This window comes from Sitodiplosis mosellana, unplaced genomic scaffold (genome assembly GCF_009176505.1).
Source record: "Sitodiplosis mosellana isolate CC-2019 unplaced genomic scaffold, AAFC_SMos_1.0 Smas_scaffold_61, whole genome shotgun sequence".
NCBI lineage: Eukaryota > Metazoa > Arthropoda > Insecta > Diptera > Cecidomyiidae > Sitodiplosis > Sitodiplosis mosellana.
In genome coordinates this window covers 712,313-728,362 of record NW_022595303.1, presented here as the reverse complement: position 1 = coordinate 728,362, position 16,050 = coordinate 712,313, and the positions used below count along the sequence as shown (strand labels likewise).

The 16,050-nt window shown below is 36.0% G+C and overlaps 3 protein-coding genes across 3 annotated transcripts in view; 1 reads left to right on the top strand and 2 right to left on the bottom strand.

Moving 5' to 3' along the window:
- The window catches only part of LOC129570531 (integrin-linked protein kinase-like), a 4,023-nt gene extending 3,137 nt beyond the window's left edge, over positions 1–886 (bottom strand). Inside the window, exons 1-4 of the mRNA XM_055450181.1 lie at positions 872–886; positions 530–685; positions 342–444; positions 108–278 (exon numbers count right to left, since the gene is read on the bottom strand). Of these exons, the coding sequence (XP_055306156.1) occupies positions 108–278; positions 342–444; positions 530–685; positions 872–886 (445 nt within the window). The remainder of the gene's footprint in view (positions 1–107; positions 279–341; positions 445–529; positions 686–871) is intronic.
- LOC129570539 (alpha-latrocrustotoxin-Lt1a-like) lies at positions 108–2,611 on the bottom strand. Its single transcript, XM_055450190.1, has 9 exons — positions 2,346–2,611; positions 2,222–2,240; positions 2,104–2,156; positions 1,736–1,969; positions 1,575–1,676; positions 1,300–1,512; positions 530–1,234; positions 342–444; positions 108–278 (listed from the first exon to the last, which is right to left on the bottom strand). Exons 1-7 carry the CDS (start codon positions 2,425–2,427, stop codon positions 1,122–1,124), a joined length of 816 nt encoding a protein of 271 aa, XP_055306165.1. The 5' UTR covers positions 2,428–2,611; the 3' UTR covers positions 108–278; positions 342–444; positions 530–1,121.
- A 5,712-nt stretch (positions 2,612–8,323) lies between these two features.
- LOC129570561 (trichohyalin-like) lies at positions 8,324–12,576 on the top strand. The gene is made up of 5 exons (XM_055450220.1): positions 8,324–8,748; positions 9,153–9,293; positions 9,708–9,848; positions 10,075–11,278; positions 11,467–12,576. The coding sequence occupies exons 1-5, from the start codon at positions 8,553–8,555 to the stop codon at positions 11,519–11,521; spliced, it is 1,737 nt and encodes a 578-aa protein (XP_055306195.1). The 5' UTR covers positions 8,324–8,552; the 3' UTR covers positions 11,522–12,576.
- The last annotated feature ends 3,474 nt before the right edge of the window (positions 12,577–16,050 follow it).

Sequence of the window (16,050 nt, the reverse complement as noted above, 5' to 3'; positions counted from 1 at the left end):
GTAAATGGATAGGTGGGTGTTAGAGGTGAACCTTTTTTAGCGAGAAAAGAAAACAATTTTAGAAAAAATTCACATGATTTACCAATAATGTTGTTTACAAAGCCTACCTTCTTCATCAATTCGTTCAGCTTTAGCTCCATAGACTCCTGTTGCATTAGCCTTTGACCCACATTGGCTCGATGTTGTCTGCTTCTGATCGACCGCAGATTGTCTATTTTTCTTCAAAAAACTTTTGAGATCACCGTATGGGCAAAACTCGTAAACGATCTTTATTTCGCCTGATGAAAATCAAAGATTTAATTGCTTCAATGGTTTGGAGTTTCATATGTGTTCAAATTTACCTTCGAGAGGGTTCTTAGTGACTGCCCCAATAAAACGAACCACATTAGGATGTTTGGGCAAACGTTTTACAATATTTATTTCCTTCAATAGTTCAGTCGTTCCCTATTAAACAGAATATCAAAGCTTTGTCATCAATAAACGAACGACAGATATGAAAGTCAATAAGCGAATACTAAACGAAACATACCGTTAGTTTTGAGTCAGTTTCGTTGCAGCTCTTGACCGATTTTATTGCAACTCTTTTCGCTCGGAACAATGGATTTAATGGCCAAAGTTCTCCCTTATACACATCACTAAAATGGCCATGACCGATCGAATCTCCTTTACGCAGTCGATTGTGAAACTGAATTGAGGCAAATATTTGACATATGAAGAACAATAGAATTACGGTCACAATACACAATACAAAAAACCATATATGTTCTAAAAAATTAACAAAAAAATTGTATTAAAAATATGTTCGTATGAAAATGTTAAGTATTTGATTAAAGTAGAATGATTAGCATTATTTCAATAACACAAGTTATACTTTGGAATTTCTCATTAGCCTCAAGGTTCAATCTTAGATCATCTGCATAACCTGATATACAAAGCGACAACGATTAAAAATTCAATGACTATTTTTGATTTGAGATAAGAATTCATGCATTTTCTATTTTCACGTAAGCTTCGGGAATTTTGAAACATTGTCCTAAATTCACGACGCAATCGCTAGTCGCCGGGAATATATAGAAAATGTTCCTGAATTCACGAAACCAAAGTGAAAATAGGCAGTGCTCTTAGGTTAAGTTACCAATTAATCCTGCATAGTTATATGGTGTACGTCCTTTATTATCCCTGGCAATGGCGTCAGCTCCGAGTTCAATGAGACGCTGAGCGATATCCATACATCCTGAATTACAAATGGAGTACCTAAATCACAAGACCGTTTTTAATTTGAAGTAAATATTCATTTACCTTTCTGAACTGCGATATGAAGAGGCGTCAATCCATCGGAGTCCTTAGCCCCAATATCAGCGCCATGTCCAATAAGGAATTCAATGAACTCTATTCGTCCTGGATCAAAATTACCACCAGAAATTGCATAGTGTAGTGGCGTCCTTGCTTGCACATCCTTTGCATTGATTTTGGCACCACGATAAATAAGCGTTTCAGCAATACTCCACGATTCTGAATTGTAATTGGATCAAAGTTATACGATTGGTTGTGACTTGAAGAAAAAGTTCAATTACCATACTCGGCTGCTTCATGAAGCGGTGTGGAACTGTTGCTGTCTAAAATGTTCACATTTACACCACCATAATCAAGCAACAACTTTATTATATATAGAAAGCCTAACCAAGAGAAGAAATGTTGTACAAATTGAATGACCTGTTTCATGGGAATTCGTTACCAAGTTTAGCGGCTATATGCACTGGAGTTTCTCCCTTATCAAATTGAATTCTCACACTCTTTCCTTTTCTCTTTGAAGAATACACTTCTAACAAATCGTCTGGATTATGGAAATAAATTAGCAAAAATGAACGATCCAATTGTTGAGCGGGTATATTAATTGCAGTTTTCCCATCAAATTGAAAGTTCATATTCATTCCTTCGCTGATCAAAGATCGCACTTTTGATACATCATCTAAATTGTGGAATTTATAGAGCAAAAATTAAAAGTCGTATCTTAGGGCATGTTGCGTCTGTGCGAAAACACGTTTCCACGGTTGCGGCATTGAGCTTTTATTCTCATGGATAGAATTGCATAAAAAAACTTACTCTCTCCGATAGCGTTTAGAAGCACATTCATTTTATTTTTTGATATTTGGAATCTAGAAAAAAAATTGCTGAAAATGATGAAATTGCTTCGAATTACAATTTCAAGAGTATGACTTACCCCTTATCTCGATCATCATCTACTGACATCGAACAATTATAATGTAAAAACAAAAGTAAAACAAATCATAATCACAATCGTAGAAAATTAAAGTGAAAAACTGAATTTGAAAGAATTGAATTACCTTTGGAAATCATTGATTTTCCAGCCACTTCTGGTTTAGTGAATGCGGCAACAAGCAAGACGATCACAAATAATGTGTTCATCTTCGTTTCTTCAAACACGAACAAAGAAAAATGAAAAGAATCTTTGCTTGTTAAGTTTTGTGCAAAAACGTTTAAACAAATCGACGATCAATCAATTGCAACAAAAATCACACTACATTCACACTACAATTGTGGCGATCCAATCTAATAACGATTCAATTTCGACGAAGTCCAAATATGTATTGAGATAAATCTGAATCGAAACTCAAATCATAAATGAGAATTGTTTGCACTAATCGAATTTCATCATTATTTTTTTCACGGTCATAATCTAGTATATATATACATAATTCGCTCTATCAACATCTGGTATTGCCAGACTAGTAATACCCATTAGCTGTCAATTCGGATTGTTTTTAATTTTGTATTTGTTTTTATTCATAGTTTCACCAAATTGCATTCTATCTGTGTTATCGCTTCTGACAAAGAGTCACGCAAACGGTCGGTCGTTCGGTTTCATCGTGCAAAAATGATAATAACGTATGCATGTTATCATTTCTGTCTTGAACTCGAATCAGCGGCTATTTGTAATCTAATTGAAATGTAAATCATTTCCACCGAATGAATCTTTCTAGGGTAGACACCGTTGCACAGTTCAATCAATCAAAAAACAACAACAACAACAACAACAAGAAACGTTTAAAAAATGCTTTTCAGCGTCTGGTCTGTTATATTGTAGTAGCGACCTAGGTACACCTACGAGATCATTGCTCTCTCCTTTATCTAAATCAATCGAAAATTTGTAAAATTTCATCCGGCGATGTTTCGATGTGATTTTTCTTCTTGACTTTGTTCAGTATGGCATTAAATGACAGTTATCAAATATTTTGATATTGCAAAGCAGAAGAAAAGTCTTAAACAAAACCAAAAGAATATGCTGGATTAGTGAGACACTGTTGACGACGTTTCAGGAAAGCATGCAACCAGGGAAACCAATTGAATTTGAAACGCGAATGGATTCACAATGGGCTTGGTTAAATATTTCTATGAAGCTGATATTCCATTGTTTCTTAAATGTATCAAAACCGACGGCTAACTAGTACTCAATATTTTTGCACTTAAGAAAAGTTTCTTTGTATTTTGAATCGATATCCATTTCATTGAACTTGGGAATAATGTTAATCGCTGCAACTTGTCCATGCTTTCGTATGTGCGGACAAAGGAATTATCCACTTTATGCGTGTCCCGAATCATTATCAATATATTAAAACGTGACATTGATTTCTGCAGTGGAAATTCTTCTCCAGCAATGCACGTGTCATACTCAAGGACTAGTCGTATGATTTTTTATTATTTTGAATGAAAAATTACAACGGTGAATTCTTCCAAGAGAACACGGAAACCTATCAAATAGAAATTATTGGAAAAAGTATGATTCTTCTCTAAAAAGAGCTTCATTCAAAGAAGAGTAAAGCACCACGTGAGAATTTCACATATGACCTATATCATAACAAGAGTCACACGTGCTTCATTTGCCTATTGAATCGAGACTATAAATGCACTCAAAAATTCAATCGATTCGTGCAGTTTCATACCGTCTTTCGTTTGAATAACTCCGAATTGCTTTTCTGCTGCGTTTGAGGAGCCTCAGCTTAATTTGAAATTTTAACAGCAAGTTTAGACAATCAATGACTTCGAAGAGTGGAATTCAAATCAAATCATTCCAAGTAGAACTAGACCCAATAGCCGTAAATAATCATAATTTAACGAGTGAACTTGAAAAAAATAGAAGAAAACTCTTCGAAGTCGAAGAAAACCAATACTGTCTTCACATCAAATCAATTAATTCAAGTTGTTCTGCATCGCTTTAGTGTGAAAAAATCAATATTCTTTAGAAAACACAAAAACCGGTCAACATAAAAGCATATTTTAATGACCTAATTCTTTCTGTGGTGAGTGAAAATTCTTTTTTGGGTGAGTGAATAACAGTAAGAATCCTTCTTCATGGCTTCACGAATTATTCTTGCTTTAGAACACTGTTGAAAAGAGAGAATTTAACCAAAGAATCAAATGAAATCGCTTTAGGATCAATAAAATTCAGTCAATTCAAACTTAAGTGTGAATTCAACTATTATTCAAATTTGTCATTCATTTTTGATTTTGATATTGAAACTTGAATTTTTCTGATTTTTCTCATTCGAAGAATTGAATCCAAAATCGAAGCATTATCCTACAGTCGACTCAAAATGCATATTCGTTTGATTATAACATTGTTATTTGTTGCGCTTTACGTTGTAATGCTTGGAAAAACATTTGGCGTTGACGCGGTCACGATTCGGCCATCGGTGGAAAAATGTGCAATTAAAGGCGACAAAATGCTGGTAATTATTCTAGTGAACGAGATTTTACTTTTCCTCAATCGCACAAATTTGGTGAGCGGCCAAAATCATAGTTGATCTGCAGAGAATAAAAACGGTGTATTGAAAATCTGCCGAACAAAGCGAAAGACTGCGTTTTTTCTACATAGAGTTTTCATATACGATGTTTTTATTCTCAATGGATCAGTTATGTCTATAGACGTTTATTGAATTTCTTTGTGAATTTTCATTTCTATTCTTGTTCTTTCTCCATCCGTTAAAAAGGAAAACGACTTATCCTGGCATCGACTGGTGGAATATTCGAGTGGAGAGAATAAAATGACCGTGAATGAATGGATCGTGGATGAAGATTTTGTGTCCACCAATGAAATCAAATGTAAGAGATGTTTTATCATTTTTCAATTGAAGCACTTGACGTTTCTTTCTGTTTTAGGTATGCATCCATCTGAATTGTATGCTCTTGACCTTGTGTCCGATCCATCTCGCAAGCAATGTATTCCAGTATCTGTGCGCTGTCCCAAGCAATACAAGATGGCTCTGAAAATGCTTTCGAAGAAACAACGGAAAATTGACTAATTCTCTATTGAACTAACATCAACACCATTTGTACTGAAACTTTACACATTTCTTCTATTTTATGATAGCCATGGCATTTTTGGAGCTGGATATCTACACGAAATATTATTATCGATAATAATACTTAACCCTCTAATGCATTAATTTTTCCCAGGGCTGGGAGTACTGGTACTTGGTTGATTTTTGGCCATAGATAATTAAAAAAATATTCATAATCCTGGATTCCTCATGGTTTAGTCAGAAAATGCGATTGACATAAATCAGAGAACAATCAAATCCATTGTTTAAAAGTGTCAAAAATGTGTCTAATTTCGAGTTCGAATAATTTATTTAGTCAAATTTTTGTTTTTGCACACATTTTTGTTTATAACTTTACAATCACACTACATAGACAAATATTGCCAAAAACAAAAATAAAGAGAGAACATTGACGAATAAAAATTCTCTTCGAAGCAATGTGATCCGATGTACGGTTTACGTTCTACAGGCGTTCAAATGTTGCCCGTCTAGAGGCGGTTGTATGCATTAGAGGGTTAATATAATTTACTATTTGAATAATCTTATTATCGACACATAAAATATAAACTTTTAGAATGTATTTAATTGTATTCAAAAATGACCGTGATAGCTGTAGAAGTATAATATTTTACACATTTTGCATCCAAATTTTATTAAATTCCAACCACACCGTTGCTGCAAGAGCATACACCACTAGCGACACCTTGTGGTATCGATAGTAAAATCCTGTGTTACAATGTATTTTTCAACACATTACAATCGGTTCCACCGGATCGCCTGTGGTATATTGCTGTTGCAGCAACCTTGTGATTTCAACAAAAAATGTTTCAATCCTATTACCGACAGGTATTGTCACGCAGCTAGTCTGCAAGTGACTGATTGAAGTTGAACTGAGAATTATTTACGAATCAATGTCAACATTGGAGTCAAGTGAAATTGATGTATATTTTAATACAATCAAATTTATATGAGGCTGTGAGAATGAAAATGGCAATACAGGAATAAACATTCTGAATCGCATCAAGAAAAAAAAATTCGCAAAAGTGAATCATAAGTTCTGAATACGCAAAAGTGAACCATGAACCTCCTATGCTGCCCATGTAAATTCATGTCTCTTTTTTGCATATTCAGAACTCATGATTCATTTTTACGAATTTTTTTTCTTGATGCGTTTCAGAATGTTTATTCCTGTATTGCCATTTTCATTCTCACAGCCTCATATGTTCATTGAATATGAAACAAATAAAAATTGAAAATGGACGTCCACAAGCAATGGTAATGTGTTTTTTTTCTTATTTTTTTTTTCAATTCCCTCTTTTCGCCCTCTTTTGTAAGGCAGCACGATTTTATTAATGATTAAAGCAATTCCGTTCAACAAAATGAATATTCTTGAGATTTCGTACACATTTTGAGTAGGAAGCTATGAGTTTATGTTACATTGTTTCACCTTGAATAGAGACAAGGTGTGACCTTGAATAGAACCATACAATTCATTTTATTTGCCGTCCACAAAAAGAAAAATTACATTTTTTGACCTTGGAAAATGCATTCTGCAAGAATGAATCACATTATTTTCTTCGCCTTTGTTCTTTCCATTTACTCTCCCTTCAGTTAGACCTCATACAGTGTTCACTGTTCAACCTTGAGGAAAAGCTTATCAAGTAAATTGGATGACATCCGGCGGATGCATGAATATTTGCCGGTGTTGCGATTTGCTTGCTATTGAATTGAGTCACGTGCTCCTACAATCCAAGTGAAATTGAACAATTTATTCGTTGAAATAGAGATTGGAAAACCCTTTGATTGAGTTACAATAGACATGCACCAGCGAATAGAGATTTATATTAAAGAATAAAGTTGAAACTAAGCTGTTGACTGGCAGTCAATGGCTACATTATAATCATCATAATGATTTAATTGCAATGCTAATCCTAGCAAAGTGTAAATATGTTTTGCACTTAATGCCATATTTTCATCAATTGAGTACATTTGATTCAAATTACCTGGTTTGGTTAAGGTTAAACACTTTTTTCGTCAAAAAAATTTGTATTTCATGGAAAATTCAACTTCCAAACAAGGTTTTTCTGAGCCAAAATATGTCTATGTCCATTCGAAAAGTGGTTTTCCTTAACAAAAGTTGAAGAAAATCGGCTTTTGTTTGAAGAACATCAATATTTTGCTTCACTTCAAATTCATTTCGTCCGAAAAGGGTTACAATTCACTGAAAATCTCTGTAGAACATAGAAAGAATAATTCGCAAAACTTTAAAACCGTAAAAGATAGACAAAAATATGGTTCTCCTGCGTGTATTCTGCATTCCTGAGCTTGACTTTAAACTTGAACTTTATTTCTTTCTCGTCATCATCTTCGATTTTCTACGACGTAGTGCATTTTGTTTGACGCAATTCCACTGAAGTGTAAAACAAGATGATAAATTCATTCATTTGAAAAATCTGAAGCAATGCTTTAGTGAAGCATACAGAAGTTGTCACCGTACAAAAAAAGCCATACGCGTGGCCAGGAGTGTTTTTTTTTGACCAAATTTATGAATGAACTGACGTCATTGTTCGCACATGTTCCTTGACAATGAAAGTGTTTTGGCTAAAAAAAGCTGATAACAGGAACTGCGTCACAATTTCCATTATTTTTGTGGCCATAAAAAAGAGACAATGGAAATGATTGAAAATCAATTTTAAATCCTATTTGCTTGAATGATGCATGGCCGGTTCCTGTCTTCTATGTGTAACCAGTGTGCGGTGGATGATAAGAGTAAACCTAATTTCAGTCGCACGCATCTATTACATTCATTGGATTGATTAGACGGCACATGTGACACCGCTGCAATGGAATTAGCGCCACAAAGTGTGCAAACCACTCGCAGGGAAATTAAGTGTGAAATTGAACGATTCTTATCCGTTTCAATTTGTCGCATAGACATTTCTGGTGAGAAAATCGTATAAAAGCATCGACAAATCCATGGAACCAGCACAGTTTTGATTTGCTTTCAAACCGCTCAAATCACTCCCAGTGACAATTTCAAGTGTTAAACAGATTTTTTCTGAACCGAATCCATAAAATAGTCCAAAACTATTGGCAAGTTTTAACAAACGTTTGCGTTGTGTTAAATCGAAGGCAAAATAAAGCGTGTCTTTATTTTGTGCTGCTGAGAAAAACACTGGTTTTTACGGCATTTTTCTACGGAATCTCTCGATAATGGTATTTTGGCAAACATACATTTTCCCTCTTCTACTGCTTGCATTCAGTGGCTTGGATCTGATTCGTTCGGATTGCGGTACTGATGTTGACCGATTGAACGGCGGCTTTTGTGACGACTCAAGCAACTTAAGGCGCATTGACAACCACAACGACAAGGAGATTTCACGACGATTCCGGGATATTGAACGCAGAGGTATGTAACTACAATTACAATTACACACCATTTGTGTTGCAGCTCATTCTCTAGAGAAATGAAGAAAAACGGCAAAGTAAGACTGTCAATTTGACGCTTTTCAAGTCTTGTCGTTTTGACTTGAAAGTCATTTGAGTATTTTTTTCTGCGTGTAAAATGTTCACACTGTTAAAGTTCAAACAACGCATAATGTTTAAAATGTTACTAAATTTCACCTTTTTACATCTGTTTTATTGCCAATTTGTTTGAAAATTTGCGAAAAATAGGGTGGAAAAAGGGAAAAACTGTGAAAAATATCAAAATATGTTTAAAACATTTTTAAAACTCAGAATGAAAACTTCGACTTTGAATATTAGGTAACAAAAAAACTAAAGAAAAAATCCTAAAATTTCCCTTTTGTACAGACGAACGTGTTGATTTCCGACAACGAGTTGCACGCGAAGAACGCGATGAATTACACCGTGAATTTGATGTTCGGCGCGCGGACGAGTCAAGACGACGTTTCGAACGCGAGGATGAACGACGCAACGACTTAAACCGACGAGGTTTGACTACTTTTTACTCATTGAAATAAGACAAATTGGCTTTTGAGCTTTTTTTGTGCGATTTTTTTTTTAATTTGATGTTTTTTCTGTTATTTCGAAAAAAAAAGTGAAAGTTTGATTGGTAATTTATATTTTTACTGTAATTCTCTCTGGTTTTGTGTGAATTTTCATCAGTTTTGACCTTTGAATAACTTTGCACTCACTTTGAACGATTTTTCCAATTTAAATTGGATTTTGTTTCATTTTTTCTCCATTATTACCATTACTCATCATTATCATTCTTCAATCAGAATGAATTTTTATGCAATTTTTCTGATTCTTTAATTCGTATCCTATTTTTCAAGAAAACTGACTATAAGAAAAAAAGCTAAATTTTTGGATTTCTTTTCGAATCTAAAATCCATTCTTCCTTAGATGAACGATCTGAACGGGATGAGTTCGTTGGTCGACGAAGAGTCGATGCATTGAGACGTTATGATGATGCTCGACGTGGGGACGAGTCAAGACGACGTTTCGAACGCGAGGATGAACGACGCAACCACTTGAATCGACGAGGTTTGACTACTTTTTACTTATTAAAATAAGACAAATTGGCGTTTGGGCCTTTTTCGTACGATTTTTATTTAAATTTGATGTTTTTTTTTGTAATTTTGAAGAAAAAAAATTGGAATATTGATAAGTTTAAAATTTACTGGGATTCTCTCTGGTTTTGTGTGAATTTTCATCATTTTTGAATGGCTTTGCATTCATTTTGACTGATTTGTCCAATTTTTTTCCTCAGATGAACGATCTGAACGCGATGGGTTTGTCAGCCGACGAAGAGTCGATCGCGAAGAGCGTGATGTATCAAGACGTAGTGATGATGCACGCGTGCGTAGCCAAAGACGATTCAAAACCGATGAAGAGCGCACTATTCGCAGAGAAATCGATGCAGCACGTCGTCGATTGTCTGAGCGTGATGATACTCGCCGAAGTGGGCGAATGGAAAATGACCGACGTTTAGATGGTGAACGAAGACGTTCGGAAGATGAAAGTCGACTTGTCCGCCATGAATCAAGAACTGAACGGATTGAAGAAGGCGCTCGTTTCGCTAATGAACGACGAGATGCCGAAGAACGTTTGTCCCGTCGAGAAAATCGAGTTGATGAAAACGTACGACGAATGCAAACACGTGAAATTCGTTTGAATGACAACCGATTGGAGGCTGAAAGACGCACAGAGAACGAACGACGAAATGAACGAATGGATGGTGAAAGACGACGAGAAGTTCGAGACAACCGAAATGAACGTAATATGCGTGAGGAACGCCAAGACCTAAGGGAAATTCGCCGAGAAGAACGAATGGACCGCGAATCATCCCGAAGAAGCAATGAACGACGTGTCGATAACAGGTTCGAGGCCGAACGCCGAATGAAAAACGAACGGAGAGATGCTCGAAGAGACACCCGAGTTGATGCTGAAAGACGCGAAGTTCGAGCAAACTCTCGCTCAGAAGCAGAGCGTCGCATGGAAAACCAACGACGAGACACTCCACGAGAAACCCGAACTGATGCTGAAAGACGTGAAGCCCGAGCAAACTCTCGCTCTGAAGCAGAACGTCGCATGGAAAACCAACGACGAGACACTCTACGAGAAACCCGAACTGATGCTGAAAGACGCGAAGCCCGAGCAAACTCTCGCTCAGAAGCAGAGCGTCGCACGGAAAACCAACGACGAGACACTCTACTAGAAACCCGAACTGATGCTGAAAGACGTGAAATCCGTGTCTTGCGCAAAGAACGACTTTCAGACATTCGACGCGATGAACGTAATGCTGTGAATCGCCTCTCAAGACAAATATTCACTGTACCTGAAGATGTAATGGCAGCAGTTGAAAAACCATCCCTTGTTTCATCCGATCTTGCTTGGCAATTGATTCAATTGGCCGCTCTCGGTGCAATCGCTTTTCACATCATCAAGAAGGACGATTCAATCAAACCAAAAAGGTAAGAAAAGGCTAAAAAAAATGATTAAAAGACATTTTCGTCAAGTTATAATATCGATTTTAGTTGATTTTCGATTAAAATTTTATTTTAGTCAATTTTTTTTCATTAAGACTTTATTCCTGACTATATTTTGATTTCAAATATTTGATTTTGCTTCTAAACTTTTCCAATTTTCTTTCTGTTCGCAGCTTTGGAGACCATTTCAAAGGACTTTTTGCCGGCAAAAGTGTCAAAGCTTTGTAAATGGACAATTACCATTCATGAACTGACCACTCAAATGACATTTGCTCACCGTATCACACACAGTTTATCTATTTAATCACTAAACATTTTAACTCAAAGTTGCACTTCCTTTTTTTATCGGATTCATTGGTTGGAGAGAGAGGAAAAACTTCACATTACATGGCTCATATTTTTGAAAGAAAAAAAAAGTTTTAAAATTTTATCTGTAGAATGTATTGTCGTGGCGCAATTGATGCAAAGAAGTGTCAAAATGATCGAAGATTCGATTGTGATGTAAAAATGCAACAACAACAATATTTGACGGGGAGAAATTTTGGCGAAAATATTCTGTGTTGCTGTTTCGGTTCCCTTTCCCTTTTAATCTTTCCTCTTTCCCATTTGTCTTCTATTTCTGTAATGACCCGATCTATGAACCGTTGACCATCAATCTTTTTAATGACACAAAACCATGTTTTGGGTTTGAATTCGCAGAATAGTTATTTTTTATAAACAAAAAACACCTAAACTTCATAATCCCTTTCACTCTTTCAGAAGTTGATCCCAACCATAGCAACTCACTCTGCTAATTTGATAGTTTTGCTGCTGCTGTTCATCAGCATTGGTTCTAAAAGTCGCAATATTTTCTTCTATCATTACTTCCCATATTTTCGGCTTTGATCTGATTTCCAAATTAATCACCCACATGAACTAATCGGAAAACAGAAACAATTTGCTGAATCGAAATACATAAATTTGAAAAAGCTGCTGCTAACTGCTAACTCATGGCCAAATCAATCCATGTTTAACTTCCATTTCAATCTGGCTATCTTCTACTTTGATAGCCAACAGAAGTGTTTAAGCTTTTGAGTTGACGTTCAAGCACATAACCTCAAAACAAATCTCTTCTTCAATCAAATAAACGTCACCTAACCCACATCGAGCTCTCTTTTGATTCTGCCCAATTGTTCAATTTTTTTAGATTTTATGTATGTTTGTTAACAAAAAAAAAATAAATGTAACCAGTTTTTGAAAATCTAATAAATATTCTCTATATTTGTATTGGTCTGCATTAAAAATGGTGTCTTTTTATTTCGTTTTGGAAGGAAAATAAAGCTTCCAACCAAAATTTTGGTTCAACATTTTTGATAACTTCAAATATTGTCGTTTTCAATCTTTTCAGGCAAACTGAAATCGATTCATGTTACATCCAACGATTCTCAGTAAATGAAATGAAATTCAATTTGATTGATCATTTTTGAAACTATCCACAGTAAAAGTACTCTAGTTCATTTAGTTAAAATGAGTAGAGTTGAGTTGATTCTAAATGGAATTTCAATTACGACCATGGGCAGCAAGTCGATTTAAGCGCAAATAAGCAGACGTTTTATATTTAGAATGATTACACTTGGATTTGTGATACAAAAACATTCACCAAATTTCATTAGCTATATGTAAGGCTGGCAAGGTGTAAAATCAATATGGTTTGTGCAAAACACATGTTCAAATGGACAATCATGTCCATGTTTACAACTATGGTCACTTGGCCAGATGTGATTAACTACAGTTTAGTTTGCCCTCGTATGTGGATTTCAAGCATCAGAAATTCATTCAAATTTTAATTTATCCGAATCTCCACATTAGAGTGGCCCAAAAAAAAAGTTGTCCACAAAAAAAAAGTGCCGACCGGATTCGAAAAATATACCACAAAAAAATAGGTTCTGTCTAAAAAAATCATATAGTCACCATATAAAATACCCTGCCAGTTTTTATATCAAAATTTTCATGATAGCGATTTCGGAAGCCAATTCATATCGCAACATTTCGACCTAAATCATTTTTCCAGCCAATTTTCGGCAAAAACCAATGATGGGGTTTTATTTGGCTCGTCAATATCTACAACTTTTACCAAGACTTTTGCCTTTGAAAAGGCATCCTAGGCCAGTTACAGTGTAAAATGACCGAAAAAATGCCAATTTCTCGGCATTTTTTGCATTTTTCGCTCTACTGGCCACCCAGGCGATGGATTTTTGTTCGGTTTTCGACTTGTGTCGTGTAGCTAGAACATGTACAAAAATTTTGGTACTTCTCAGATTGCGATTTGGATGAAATTCGGTGTCAATTGATTCACATATCTATTGACTAGATCGAGAGGAGAGTAAGTTCATCTGACTTTGTTATGAAAGAGAAGAGTAAGTTTCTTTCGACTCAAAAATGGTTAAAGGCGAGTATGTTCATTTTTGGCGGGTCCTCGCGGTTTTCCACAGTTTCCGCGGAACTGATAAGAGATAACAACTTGGTGTCTTCGGCAAAGTTGAAGCACTCGAGGTCTTCTATAACATTGCTGAAGTCAGTTATCTCTTTTCTCTTATCAGTTCCGCGAAAAGCGCGAAAAATGATAAGAAAAAATAAAGTTCTATATAAAATTTGCTTTTTTATGTGCGCGATTTGCGCGCAACTGATAAGAGATAAGAGATAGATGTCTTCAGCAATGTTATAGAAGACCTCAACTTTACTACAACTTTGCAGAAGACACCATGTTGTTATCTCCTATCAGTTGCGCGAAAACCGTGAAGACCGCAGAGGCTAGACGGTACTACAACATACTCTACTTTAACGCCAACAGAATCATCAGAAACATACTATCCTCTTTCAAAATATATTAGAATTTTTTCACATACTCTCCTCTCGATCTAGTCATTAGATATAAAAGACAAATTTCAGGTCAAAATGAGCAAATCACAAACATGAGCTTCGATTTGACAGATAAAAGCAAGCGATTTCTACCTCTACTGCCTTCGAACATCTAGTATGGTCCTTTACGAACATTTTGAGTACTTAAATGACCAAATCGAGTGATGTTTTCACATATTTCTGGCCTCATATTCGATTTCAACTCCCAAAAAATCGACTTTTGACCAAAAAATCCTTAAGTATAGGCTTTTTAGGAATGGTGTCTGGATGCAATGTTATTTTTTCTCGAAAATATGGGGAGTCTACCCATACAAAAACTCTCAAAATTGTCTTTTTAAGGTACCTCCCGAACAAAAGTTACGTTTTTCATACATTTTTCTATGAAATTATCAATTTTTGTTCGGAAGGTACCCCAAAAATCAGTTATAAGAGCATCTGTGTGAGAAGATTCCCAATATTTCTCGAAAAAAATAATTTTTTACCAAGAAACTCATCCAAAAAGTGTATTTTTGCAGATTAAACTGGAATCGAAGAAGATTGATGCGAATGAATTGGAGGGAGGGACATCATTACCAAGTGTGCTGAACTTCATCGATTTGGCCGGCTCTGAACCGCATGGAGCCGGCAAAACAAAAGTTCAGCAAACAGAGGGAAACGAGATACGGTCGAGCTTGCTTCATCTGTCAATGATAGTGAAAAGAAGTACAGCGTCTGGCAACCTTTGCAAAATCTTGAAGGAGTCAATTCAAGGGAATTGTAAGACCGCCTTCATTTGCACTGTTTCTCCTAGCAAGGATAGAAAACGATGAACACAATTAAATTTGCCGAATCCGTTAAAAAAAAAGACCGAACCAAAGATCAACGAGGCGCCGATTTCCGAAAATTTAATGCAAGCCGCTCGAAAAAGCCTTGCTGCACTAGACACATTATAGCATTAAAATCAGGATGATAAAATCCGGATAGTATTAAAATCAGGATGAACGAAAATTCGGATGAAATTCCTGATTCTGTCGCATTCCTGATTTTTGTTCATTCTGATTTTTGTTTATCCTGAAAATTGTTCGACTTGATTTTGGCGCCCGCGAGAGATGATGGTGGGACTTTCAGCGAGTGGAGCGAGTTACAGAGCCGTGCTGTTCGCATTGGAAATAACAAAGGCTGCCGGGGACGAAATTAATTTGTATGATGATGTGAACAAAAATCTGTATGTTTAGTATAAATTACAGTCTGTCTAGTTATAGACGATAAGGGATATCTAAGTGAAAACACAAGAATTTTTCAAATTTCTCTTTCGAGATATTTTTATTGAGCCTTCAGCTCGGTCGCAAACAATTCAATAGTTAATCCATTCGCCTTGTTTTTCGATAACACGGGCACAGCGTGAAGGCATACTTTTGCTCAAATTTTCAGCATATTCTCGCGAAAGGCTGTCCCACTGGCGCTTCAAGAACAAAGTGAGATGTTTTGTGCTTCGAATATGTTTGCCTTTGAGTCTCTGCTTCATGATGGACCAAACGTTTTCAATCGGATTGCAGTCTGGAGATTGAGCCGGCCAATCCATCTGTTGAATCCCATTTTCCTCTTTCCAAGCAGTACATAAACGACTTTTGTGTTTTGGGTCGTTGTCTTCTTGTAGAATCCATTTCGACGTATCGTTGCCATAGAACTTCTTGGCGGTGGGGAGCAATGTCGATTTGTACAACTGGCGCATTCGATAATTCTCTAGGATACCAGTAAACACGGTTAATTTACCAAAACCGGCTTCACAGAAGGCTCCATACACATGCACCTTTTGCGGATGCTTAACCGTGCGAACCACCGTTCTTTTTTCGCGTGTGCACCAAGTATGGGTGAGGGAA

Excerpts from the sequence above, each read along its gene's own strand:
- LOC129570539 (XM_055450190.1), bottom strand. The coding sequence starts at position 2,427 with ATGAACACATTATTTGTGATCGTCTTGCTTGTTGCCGCATTCACTAAA. Across the intron at positions 1,513-1,574 it reads TCATGAAGCAGCCGAGTATG|AATCGTGGAGTATTGCTGAA; the intron begins GTAATTGAACTT and ends ATTACAATTCAG. Across the intron at positions 1,235-1,299 it reads TCATATCGCAGTTCAGAAAG|GATGTATGGATATCGCTCAG; the intron begins GTAAATGAATAT and ends TTTGTAATTCAG.
- LOC129570561 (XM_055450220.1), top strand. The coding sequence starts at position 8,553 with ATGGTATTTTGGCAAACATACATTTTCCCTCTTCTACTGCTTGCATTC. Across the intron at positions 9,294-9,707 it reads CAACGACTTAAACCGACGAG|ATGAACGATCTGAACGGGAT; the intron begins GTTTGACTACTT and ends ATTCTTCCTTAG. Across the intron at positions 9,849-10,074 it reads CAACCACTTGAATCGACGAG|ATGAACGATCTGAACGCGAT; the intron begins GTTTGACTACTT and ends TTTTTTCCTCAG.